This window comes from Marmota marmota, unplaced genomic scaffold, assembly GCF_001458135.2.
Source record: "Marmota marmota marmota unplaced genomic scaffold, marMar, whole genome shotgun sequence".
NCBI classification, from domain to species: Eukaryota; Metazoa; Chordata; class Mammalia; order Rodentia; family Sciuridae; genus Marmota; species Marmota marmota.
The window spans coordinates 4,862,687-4,875,976 of NW_025999946.1; the positions used below are offsets into that span (position 1 = coordinate 4,862,687).

The following is a 13,290-nucleotide window of genomic DNA, read 5'->3' on the forward strand; positions in this document are numbered from 1 at the left end:
TGAACTACAAACCCAGCCCAAATTGTTCATTATTAATAGCAATAGTTCTTCTCTACAGGCAATTTGAACAGTCAACTTTACTTAGTGGGACCCATGTTAATTAAAATAATTAATCTGAAATTTGGCTTTAACAGGCACCTCTATTTTTTAATGACAAGACTCTGTGTTGCATCACCATCTGCCACATCCTGCTCTGATATTTATAAATACAGTTGTGCTATTGACATTTCTACAACTGCTCCAGGTGTAAGGCATTAGAACAGAGAATTCTCTTTGATCACTCCAGTGTCATTTCTTTTATACTCTAAGTAGTCTAGACTACTCCCACATTCCCAGAGGTATGTCTCATAAAAAGTCTTTTAACCTCCAACTAGTTTCTCTAGGTGAAATAGGTTGCAAAAGAGATGATCGGAAGTAATATTTTTTTAAATACAAACCATACAGATTAACCCTTTTCAAAAAACAAAATTAGCTTTTTTTATTTAAATCCTTTTAGCTTCTAAATAGTATAACTCAGAAATGCTAAATGGTTCGTGAAATAACAACTTTATAAGTTTTGATTCAGTATGTTGCATTTTACTCAAATATAACTCCTTAAACTTATGTTCTGCTTAATGTTTTTAGAAATTCATCACACATAGGGTTTCGGGAAGTGTTAAATTAATTCTGAAAACTGGTTCATTGCATTATATTTTACATCAAAACAACAATTAAAAGCATCCCCCTGAGATGTAGACTGTATGAAAACACAAACACACTGGCGCTTGGGCAGTTTTCTCATAATTTAATTAAAGACAAAACAAAAACATGGTTAAATTTTTACTAGAAGTTAAATATAAATATGGATATCTAACAGGGAAAACAGAAAGAAATTGGAAGATTAAAATGTCAAAGAGGGAACACAAGGTTAGGAATTACATGATAAAAATAAGAATCTGATATTTCAAAGAAACTAAGCTAAAATGTTTAATGTTTATGTGAAGAAAAATTCATACTCATTACTAAAGATTTTAAATATGTGATTAAGAAAGAAAATCTGTAATTAAGAATATAGAAAAATTTATTGGAATGAAGGTGATTTGCAAGAAACATGAAGAAATTTAGGAGTTTCCAGGAATTTCTATCACAGAAAAGATAAAATTTTATTTTATCCAAAAATCTTTACTTAAAGGAGAAAGAAAATTTTACTGTATTAGATGGCAGTTACTAAAAAAAAAAAAAAATGCTTATTTTCTATTTTTGAATAGTCATATAAATAATACAGCCTTAATTCTGTAAGAGGACAGGGAGAAAAAAATTATTGATTTTCATGACTATTTGTTTATATTATAGTTAACAAAGAAGACAGCCAAAATATTTGATCAGATGTCCAAAACAGAACACAAAAATGATACTTTAAAAATGAAAGTGAAATCAATTTTGCAAGAAGCTTAAAAACAATTGAGTCCATATAACTTAAAACAATATAGAAATACCTCATATAAGTTGGACATTGGGCTTTTGAAAAATTCACTATCACATAATAACATAAATTTTCAAGAAACCAAAAGGTATCTAAGCACCAAAGAAAACTGTTGTCTCCAGAAAGCATAAAAGAAACATGACATTTACTGAAATTGTATTTTAAATGATGAATAGTTAACTCTGACAATCTCCAATTCTTCCCAAATTGAAGACAACTAAAAGTGGTTGAAAAGCAATACTTAAAATCTCCAACATGTAAAGATGTCAAAATTAAAATTGTCTAAGGGTGAGAGAACTATCTTCAATAAGGAAAGCAAGATGAGGTTGCCAGATAGAACACAAAGATTTTAATTCTGCTTCACTTAATTACCCAACATGATATTCTATCTTATTAAATCAGAATGCTAATCATCAAAATGAAGACAAAGCAGGGTGTGATGGTGCACACCCCTGAACCCAGCAACTCAGAAGACTGAGGAAGAAGGATCACAAGTTCAAGACAGCCTCAGCAACTTAGCAAGACCCTGTTTGGACTGAGGGATGCATTCAGTAGTAAAGTACCCCTGGGTGTTCAATCCCTAGTATTACCAAGATGGGATGCAGGTGGGGAATGAAGACCACATCTTCTTTTTTGACCTCTGGGCTCTAATGATTGGGAGTATACTGTAGTATAAAAGAGGGTAGTAAAGAAGTGATATTTTAAGTAACTGAAGTGGATCTGAGTTAAGAAAATGTATAGCTTGGGCTGGGGATATGGCTCAAGAGGTAGCGCGTTCGCCTGGCATGCGTGCGGCCCAGGTTCGATCCTCAGCACCACATACAGACAAAGATGTTGTGTCCGCCGATAACTAAAAAATAAATATTAAAATTCTCTCTCTCTCTCTCTTTAAAAAAAAAAAAAAGAAAATGTATAGCTTAAGCTTGTGGTGAAAATATTTCAAACAGTACAGAAAATTTTTATGAATAGCCATACCAGACCCCCTCCAAAAAAATACATGATAATAGTATATAATAAATACCAAGGGAGCATATTTGTGGAGGAGACGTCTTCAAAGAAATATCAAGGAAACAACCATCAAGCAAACCAACATGTATGTTCATTATGAGAAGAAATGAGAAAGAACAGAATAGTAAAAAATATTTAAAATTATAATGGTCAAATACTTGCAAGTTTGACTGAAAAGAATCTACACAATCAAGAAAATCCATTATTTACTCACCTTTTGTTTAAAATTCTTATTTTTTAATATTTATTTTTAAAATTCAGATTATACTATACATCTTTATAGGATATTAACAATGAAATACTTCTTTTTAGCCAATAAAATAAGATACTTTTACCTGTATTTCCTTTCCAATAGTAATTCTCCAAACTGACTAGAGCAATTAGATTATCCTTTGGTGTGTGGTAAATGATATAGTCAAAAGTAAGATCCACTCCGACTTGTATCTCTGATGTATCAAGCCCACATTCTTAGTCCATTGTAATGACATCAAACTAAATAATTTCTAAACAAAAGTATGTACTTAAGCAATACTGTACCTAACAGCAACAGTAGGAATTCACATTTTAGGAATTAGTTTTTAGTTTTACAAAAATATCTACTTTGTATCAAATGTTTGTTTTCCTATTCTGTTTATCAACCACATAATTGTATTTTGTTTTTTTAATGACAAAGGTAACTGAAGTGTAGTGTCAAAAACAAATTCCAAATAAGTTAAAGTTTTAGTAAAGGAACCGAGAAAGTTCTTTTCAGAGTCAAAACTACTTATTTCTGAAATGTAACTTTATTCAAACACAACCTGATAATATATATTCATTTGTGTGGCATGCCTAAGCAAAATTAGGGTCCATTCCCTCTCCCCACCGATGCAGTACTAGAGATTGAATCCAGGGCCTTATGCATGCTAGGAAAGCACTCTACCACTGAGCCACATTCCCAGCCCCCAAGAGGTCACTATTTTCAATGATTATATTTTCAGAAGACTAAGTAACTGCTGACTGAGAAGTAATTGTCCAGGGATTTAGGACACAGGAATCTTTAAGGGAGGTTGTTATTTTACCTACCACAAACACATATTGGTATAATAATGAATAATCACAACCATGATCCAAAAATCATGGCTCCCAATCATCTGTTCTCAGAGGGAAAAAAAGAAGTTGGATAATTCATATACTATCAAATAAGCATTACTTTCACATTGAGCATAGTGACACTTATGTATAATCCAGTGTTCAAGAGGCTGACGAAGGAGGATTTTATGTTTGAGACAAACATCAGCAATTCAGGAAAACCTTCAGCAACTTAGCCAGACCATGTCTTAAAATAAAAATACAAATGTAGTGGGCATGTAGCTCATTGGAAAAGCATCCCAGGGTTCAATCCCTGCTACTCCCCCAACCAAAAAAAGGACTTGGGATATACTCAGTAAAGGACCTGTAGGTTCAATCCTCCATATTAAAAAAAAAAAAAAAAAAATTACTGTTGCTATCAAATCCCTACTTTAGGGGCTATCTTATTTCCTCAATTCTTAAGTCTATTACTCGACACCCTGCCCCGCCAAAAAAAAAGTCTTTTGTATCCTGAGGAGGGATTTCCTAGGATATAGGACTTTGCTAAAACTGGGGAAATCCTGGCAAAGAGGGAGAGCTGGTCACCATTCCAACATCAGAGAGTAACAGAGGTGCATACATAGTCTGGGATACACTGGAAAACAGGCAGAAATCTATGAAGCAATGAAGAGAGCCCTCATAAGAAAACAGCCCTGTTCTTATACTTCCAGCACCCAGAACTGTAAGAAAATAAATTTCTGTCGTTTTATTTACCTACTCTACGGTCTTTGGTCATCATGGCCAGAGCAGATTAATAATAATATCTAAGAACAAAAAAGAAAATCACCTTTTATTCCCTATTTAACCTGGGCTCAAAAAGTGACTACTAACAGGATGTTTTACAAAAACAATAAAAATTGATTGACAATACAAAGATGTCCTCCACAGTCTTCTTCATAAAAATGATCAAACATTAAGTTTTTATATGAATGAGGTTGTGGCTCAGTAGTAGAGCACTTGCCTAGCATATGTGAGGCACTGGGTTTGATCCTCAGCAACACATAAAAATAAATAAATAAATAAAGGTATTGTATTCCTCTACAACTAAAAGAAATTTTTTTAAAGATTCATTTCTTACAACCTAAAATATTACACTACACCTGAATTTGATTGTATGTTTAATACAAAAGAGTCATTTCAAAATAGAAATCAATCAACCAATCATCTTTATTTTATTTCTCAATTTTCCACTTTTCTGGTTCTTGAAGTTAATTAGAATTTAAAGGGAATGCATTTATCAACAAAAATCACAATTAATCCATCCATGAGAACTAAGCAGGATTCTGACCTAGCTTTCAAATTTCAGAGATAAGAACCAGAGGTACATAAAGATTTTTCATACCCTTCAAAGCTGGAAGTTTAAAAAGAACACAAATTCATTAACTCCACAGTAGCTTAGACCGCTAACTCAAAAGAGTATATATCTCAAAATATGTTTATTCAATTACCCACTAGATGGTATGGGTGTAAGTATATAGACTCATATAATACATACACATAAACATATGAGCATATATGTATATACAAGATATACCCAGATATATACGTTTCAACAGATGCATAGATACATATACATCTATATGCATATATTTGTATCTATATATAAAGCAGAATTTTCGTATCTTGTAAAAATATTCTTTCTAAACACCATATAAAACGCAGAAGCCATAAAGTTTTGGGTTGTTTTTTCATATTTTTTATTGGTAAACTATAGTACGAAATGGTGGGATTTGTTACTGTATATTCATACATGCAAACAATATAACAATATAATTTGGTCAATATCATTCCTCAGTGTTTCCCCTTTCCCTCTACTATTCCCTCTTTCTGGTTCTTTTCCTCTGCTCTAGTGATCTCCCTTTGATTTTCCTAAGATTCCCCCTACCTTTCTTTTACTTTTTCCTCTCTAGCTTCCACATGAGAGAAAACATATGATGATTGACTTTCTGCGTACGGCTTATTTCACTTAATATAAGTTCCATACATTTTCCTGCAAATGATATAATTTCATTTTTCTTTATGGCTGAATTAAACTGCATTGTATATATAAACCACATTTTCTTTATCCATTCATCCACTGACAGACACCTACACTAGTTCCATCCTCATGCCTCAACCTCCCAATGCTGGGTTTGTGGTATGTCCCATTACATCCAGCTTCAGAAGCCATAAAGTTTAATTACATTAAAAACACTGAGCCAAGTGTGGTAGTACATGCCTATAATCTCAGCACCTCAGGAGAATTGTGAGTTCAAAGCTAGCCTCAGCAAAAGCAAGGCACTAAGCAAGTCAGTGAGAACCTGTCTCTAAATAAAATACAAAATAGGGCTGAGGATGTGGCTCAGTGGCCTAGTGCCCCTGGTACCTCCTGCCCAAAACAAACAAACAAACATTGAAGGTTACATTAAGAAATCTGGCACAATAAAAAACATATGCAAAGTTAATCTACAAATAATAAACAAGGAATACTTTATTTGATAAAAATGAATGTTATCCATAAAGTATGAAGTATGTCTACAAATCATTAACATGTAAAAAATTATAAAATAAATAGTGAAGGGTTATAAATACCTAAGAAAAATGTAAATGAACAATAAACAATAAAAGATATTCAACTTTACCAATAACCCAAGAAATAGCAATTAAAATAATTTTTGCTTATTTGATGGCAATGACTATTAAATACCTAATTCAGATGAATGAAACTATTCTATGGCAGTAAAATATAGACTGGAACAAATTTATCAGAAGTTCAGAATCATTTTGCATCTTTTCTTTAATTTTTAAAATAATTAACCAACCCAGGACTGGAGCTATAGCTCAGTGGTAGAGCATTTGCCTAGCACATGTGAGGCACTAGGTTTGATCCTCAGCACCACATATAAAAAGATAGATAGATAAAAGAAATGAAGGTATTGTGTTCATTTACAACTAAAAAAATTTTTTTAAAAATAATAATTAACCAACCTGAGCCACTCTAATTGAATTCTGGGTAGAGCCACCAGCATGATATTCGACTTTGAATTTTTTTACCAGTTCATCAAACCTATGAGGAAAACACAGTATGAAAAAAAAATGTTAGCATATTTCAATGTCACAATGCGAAATTTTCTGACTAAAAGTACATTAAAATAAAATTAGTGAAATTATGAATTATATATTAAAGAAATGAACTAAAGTCTCATATGGCAAACAAGCTAAATTTCCATATTTAAGAAATATTCCTATAAATATACAACTACAAGAATTTAAATATATAAAGTACTGTAATTAACCATTACATGAAACAGAAAGTAAAAATAAAATTCATAAACTGCCAAACAAAATGAGTCAAAATCAGATTCCACTTTCAGAAATACTTATAAACATACAGAAATCTCTTTCCTCATTCCACATTACTATGAGAGTTTTCTATAGAAACCAAAATTTCACTAATTAATGCAATCCCTGGAATCAGTGTAAGAGGCATAAAAATTAAAACCTTATACTTCAAGAGATGATGAAACATTTTGCTTCCTCTTCTATACATTTTACTAACGGTAAGAAAATTTGTGTGTGTGTGTGTATCACACACAGACACACACACACACACACACACACACACACATCACAATTTGATTTTAAAAAATACACACACAAAATTAACCAAAGCATATCAGCCTTGCAAAGTAAGGAAAGATGCCACAAACAGACTGCAAATTTGAAAAATAACATATTCTAGTACAAAAAAAAAAAACCCAAAACCAAATACAATAAAATTGAGGAAGTACTGCTAGGAGACACAACAAAGCAAGACAAAATACTTTAAATAAACACTCTATTTAGAAACCTAGGGTGGTTGCCCAACTACTTCCACCTTACTCAGAGGAGTAAAATTTAAGCATATCAATGTCTTGGTAAAGACCTCCCTATTTTGACAAGTATATAAATTCCAAGACTACCAACCTCTTTGCTCTTCATTTTTCTCCCTCCTTCCCTCTTTCTTTTCGTTCCACAGTTTTTAAAAAATATATTCACACACCATACAATTCATCCACCTAAAGTGTGCACTCCACCATTACTACAGCCAACTTTATTTCTACTTATTTACTTGGTACCAGGGACTGAATCTAGGGGTGCTTAACCCGTGAGTCACATCCCCATCCCTTTTTCATTTTGAGACAGGATCTTGCCACATTGCTTAGGGCCTAGCTAAGTTGCTACGGTTGGCTTTGAAATTGCTATCCTCCTGCCTCAACCTCCCCAGCTGCTGGGATTACAGGCGTACACCACTGCACCTGGTACCACAACCAACTTTAGAACAAAACATAAAGCTTTTCTATATAAAAGCAAAACCAAACAAAAATTTAACTGTAATAAAAAGAGAATGTTTAAAAACAAAAAAGGTTATTTTACCAAAAGTTAAGTGCTCACACAAAAGAGAAATAAAAATATTAAGTCTCATATAAATGGACAAATGAACAATGAACAAAAAAATGATACACTAATGTTGAAAACTAATGAACCTCTCTTGTTAGCAATTGAAGGCATACACATGTCTACACAACAAATTAGCTGAGTATATAAATTATAATACTCAGCACTCGTGGGGATGTAAAAAAGCTGACATACTCATACAATAGAAGTGACAGAACTCTTTTGGAAAGCAATTTGGCACTACGTATCAAGATCCAAAAAAGAAAATGTCTATTTCATATTACTGTAAAATTCTATTGGTTGGGAGACTCTACCTCATGAAAGTAATCCAAATCATAAAAGATACTATACAAAAGTATGCTAAAGTTGCTCGTCTTATCATAATATGTAATAAAGACCAAAAACAATATAAATGTAATATTATTGTTTACATGTTTCACTATTAAAGGAAAGAATTAAAACATATTACAAAGATATGAATAGTGTAGAGTGAATGAATATATTAAAAATGTACTAAAGAAGCAAATAAAGATAAAGTCAAAATAACACAAAATGTAAACATCTGTAATTTATGAAAAGTAAAATATAATACAAGGCCCTTGTATTTACTGTTTGATAATGCTTATATTCATATTTTAATGAAAATATTTTAACTAAAGAGCACTTTTAAATAAAATTTAATGTTACTGAAAAATAATTCAGAATTTTAAAGAACTGAACTTAAATAAATAAATAAATAAATAAATAAATAAAAAGATGAACCTTACCTTTCTAAATGAATTTTAATACTTATTATGACATTATATAAGAGAATTCAAATTCTAAGTAATGCTTTCCAATATCATATAAAATATCACTATATACTTCATATACAAGCATTTCTGAACAATATGTAACAGCTATCTAAAGATCTGCTTTTCTTTTAATAACAGTAGAAGGAAGCAGAGAAACTCTCAAGATAAACGACCAGTGACTAACTTGATAGTCAAAGGTATAAACAATACTACTTTAGTATTAAATCTCTTGAGATACTGTACCATTTTAGAGTTATTTCATATACAAGAAAAGGTATCAAATGAAATGATCCAATGTGGAGATTTAAAATCTGCTTAACAAAGAAAGCACTGACTTCTGGTAAAAAAGTAAGAAAAGTTTGCTCATGCTGAGGATGTAACTCAATAGTACACAGCTTGATAAGCATACATTAAGTCCTGGGTTTAATCCTCAGCACTGTAAAAATAATAATATTGCTGGGTCATTGGTATGCTACTGGCAGCAGCAAAGACTTTGCTACTTGTAGAATACCTGGACAGTGATGAAATGACCAAAGTAAACACAGGCAACCTAATATAATCCATCACTTATAAGAAAGTCCTTTGGCACTGAAATCAAGGCATAAGTATTAATAGAAATAAATGCAGGGTGGTGCATTACAAAACATTCACTTTTTCAAAAGCAATAATTATTATACTAACTATAACACAGCAGATGAGAGGAAGGCGACTGAACAATTTAATGGAAGAAATATGATGTCACAGTGAAAAAAATGCAACTTGTTTTAGTCGTGATTAAAATACACTAGTCATACCACACAAGGTGGTACATGACTGTTAATCCCAGCAACTCAAGAGGCTGAGGCAAGAGGATCTCAAGTTCAAGGCCAGCCTCAGCAACTTAGCGAATCCCTAAGCAACTGAGATCATGTCTCAAAAAAGAAAATGGACTGAAAATATAGCTCAGTGGTAAAGCACCCTAGGTTCAATCTCCAGTACTGCAAATAAATTAATTAATTAAATATACTGGTCATTTTGTAAGACTTTATAAAATTATAATACAGAACAAGCAGTAAAGGGTTTTCAAATTGTTTTAAGAAGTTGGATAACACACACAAGCACAGAATAAAACAACATATTCACTGTGGAATGCATATTCAACTTAGAAGAGTTAGCACTCAAGAATGAAGAAATGTCTAGCACAGAAAAATAAAGAAAACCAGGAGGGTAAAAGTAAGAACAAAAAACATTTTGGGGGGAGATGTTAATATAACTATATAAATGCACTATAAATAAAGAAAAACGTAAGATCCTTTACTCCATTGACTGGGATCCATGAATGAAAAAGTACATCTTACCTGTAATTTGAGGATTAAGTATGGTCTAGTAGAATTTATAAAATTAAAAGAAATCAGGTTGAAATTGGGGGCATTTTGACTAATTATTATTTTTTATTTTTTTTTATTTTGAGTAATTATTATTCACTGGAAATTAATATAAAAATCCACTCACTAATATGCTTCATTTTTAACCCTAAATCACCAGAACAATGATGTTAGTTGTCTACACAAATGGCAAAGTTACATATTGTATTTTAAAAACACAAACTTTTTCTTTTCTGAAATTCCTTTAAAAACCACAAATGACAAAGTTAATATTTTTCACATTACAAAAAATTAATTCTGAGCAAGTCTGACGAACTAAGCTCATCCTTTATATGTCATAGTAAGACTAGTCACAATTTTTGGTATAAAACCATTGCTTCTAATTTGTGACTTAACTGATCAATTATTTCAAAAATTTCTATTATAGAAAGATTTTTATATTTGTTAAAATATTAATTTCTAAAAGGGTATATTCATACAGAACACAGAAACAACTCTGAAAACTCAATGAAAAAATAATCTAAAAAAGAATAGGTTAGAAGAGTAACTAAAATTTTACCAAAGAAAAAATACAGATGGCAAATAAGCATTTGGGGGAAGTGCAGGAGATCAAATCCTGGGCCATGGATATGGTAGTCTGTGGTCGTTCTGGTTACTGGTGTGGTCAACTGGTCACTCGGCTACCTCAGCTGCTGAGGGTAGACATGGAGTCACCACATAGACACCAGGGGCTGATGAGAAGCTGGCTGGTGACAACTGCAGTCGACATCCAGCAGTCTGTTTATTTTTGGAATGCATACAACTGTTATAGGGTTCGGGTGGGACATGCCCGTCAATCATACATAAGCAAGATAATATCCATAAGCCAACCATCTTATGCCTAATGTAACCGCATTATGAGGAAGCTCTAAATATCGCTGTCGTGGTGGAAAGCAGTCTGGAAGGGTCTTTGTCCTTAGGGGAGGGGGTCTTCTGAGTCAGGGGTTTCATGCGCTGAAGCTCCTGATTATCAGTTTCCTGGCCTGGTAGTCTGGCAACACTAACCACAAGTGCTGAGGATTGGTTTCACTAAAGGCTCACTAGAGCAGAGCAACCTGTCCTACAGGTAGGTGTTCCTTTCAGGCCTGAACGAGCATAGATTTTTCAAGCACTTGGAGTTGCTCCTAGCTGCTAGCTGTAAACCAAAAGATATTCTAACAGTAGTCAGGTGCTAGAGGATTGTGGTGGTTTAGGGATGAGGTGTCCCCGAAAAGCTCATGTGTGAAGCAATGCTAGAATGTTTACAGGTGAAACAACTGGACTGTGAAAGACTTAACCTAATCAGTGCAGGAATCCACTTGAATGAACTGAGTTGTAACTGTCAGCAGGCAGGTTGTGGCTGGAGGAGGTAGGTCACTGGGGGCGTGGCTTTGGGGTTTACATTTTGTCCCCAATGAATAGAACTCTTTCTGTTTCCTGGTGCCATGTCCTAAGCTCCTTTCCTCCACCACATTCTTCTTTCATGATGTTCTCCCTCAGCTGGGGCCCAGAGCAAATGACCTCTGAAACCAAAGCCCCAAATATTTTTTTGCATGCAAGTGTTTTTTGACAGGTCTTTTGGTCATAGTATGGAAAAGCTGACTAAAACTAAAAAAAAAAAAAAACTGAGCTACGTCCCCAAACCTAAGTATAGATCTCGTTATCATTAATCATAAAAAAAATCTAAATTAAAATTATAAGGAGATACATCTGTTGAAAGGCTGTTTTAAAAGGTGACAATATTAAGTAGTGAAAATACTAAAATGCCAAGGATTAAAACCACTGAAATTCCCACACTTTGCTTATAGAAATGCAAAATAGTACAGCAGTTTGGCAATTTCTTAGAAAATTAAAATTTTACTTGCTAGATATATCTCAAGTACCCAAACATTTTAACAGCCTTATTATTTCCAAATACTTGAAACAAACCAAATATTCATCAAATGAACAAAATGCAAAAAAAAAAATCAAAAGAAGGAATGTTACTAAGCAGTAAGAAGAAATGAACTAATACTCTCCACAACATAGATGATGCTCAAAAGCACTATGCTATGTCAAAGAGGCCAGATATAAAAGGGTTACATATAATATGATTCCATTTTTCTGACACTCTGGATAGGACAAAACAACAGAGACAAAATCAGCTGCCAGAGAGTAAGGACAGGAAATAAAAACTAATTATGAGGAACTATGAGTCTTAAGGGCAATGAAAATTTTCTATTTTAGTCGTGATTACACAACTAAATATTTGTCAAAATTCAAAGAATTTTATACATTTAAAGGGTGAATTTATTATAAATTATACGTTAACATACCTTAAGAAGCTTGACACACAAACATATGTCTGTGTGTGTGTGTATATGTATGTATGTGTGTATACATACACATACATACATATACACACACACACATATATACACATACATACACAAAAACATATACAGTTTGTGGGGTTGTGGCTCAGCAGTGGAGCACTCACCTAGCACATGCGAGACACTGGGCTCAATCCACAGCACCATATAAAAATTAATAAATAAAGTATTGTGTCCAAATACAACAAAAGGAAAAAACAAACATATACAAATACCTAAGGAACCAATCAAGGAAATTCCCAAAGACCAGTTCTACCTACCTATATATCCAGCCCTCCATCTGTATCTTGTATGTACATGTATACATAACTTTATATTCCTATCTATACAGAAGACATATACATGGGTATACAAAGACAAATGTGAAACACATTAAGAGCTCAAAATAATCTTATGAGACAAATAAAATTAATACCATTATCCCAATTTTCCAAATAAAACTACAAACTTAAGAGTTTTAATGACTTGTTCTCTAAACTTCTGATTCTGAAATAGTCTCAATGAAGGGCAAAAAGCCTCCTACAACAAATAGCTCCACATCTTTAACCATGATTTACCAATATATAACATTTTACAGATTTTATTCTCTATAGATAACATAGACCAATATGTAGTTTTTCAGAATAATTTTGTAGTAGGCTGTATATCATGTGTTTCTTTAAATTATAATATCTCAGTAGGAACTTCCTAAAATTTAGTTTGTACCTCTAAAATCATCTGAATGCATAAGGCTCATACAGAGAGTACCC

The 13,290-nt window shown here is 32.7% G+C and overlaps 1 protein-coding gene across 8 annotated transcripts in view; it reads right to left on the reverse strand.

The window, feature by feature from the left end:
- The window catches only part of Adk (adenosine kinase), a 483,935-nt gene that overhangs the window by 328,597 nt on the left and 142,048 nt on the right, over nucleotides 1-13,290 (reverse strand). For all 8 annotated transcript variants that reach the window (XM_048801839.1, XM_048801837.1, XM_048801842.1 and 5 more), the window contains one exon: nucleotides 6,545-6,623. In XM_048801839.1, the coding sequence (XP_048657796.1) occupies nucleotides 6,545-6,623 (79 nt within the window). The remainder of the gene's footprint in view (nucleotides 1-6,544; nucleotides 6,624-13,290) is intronic.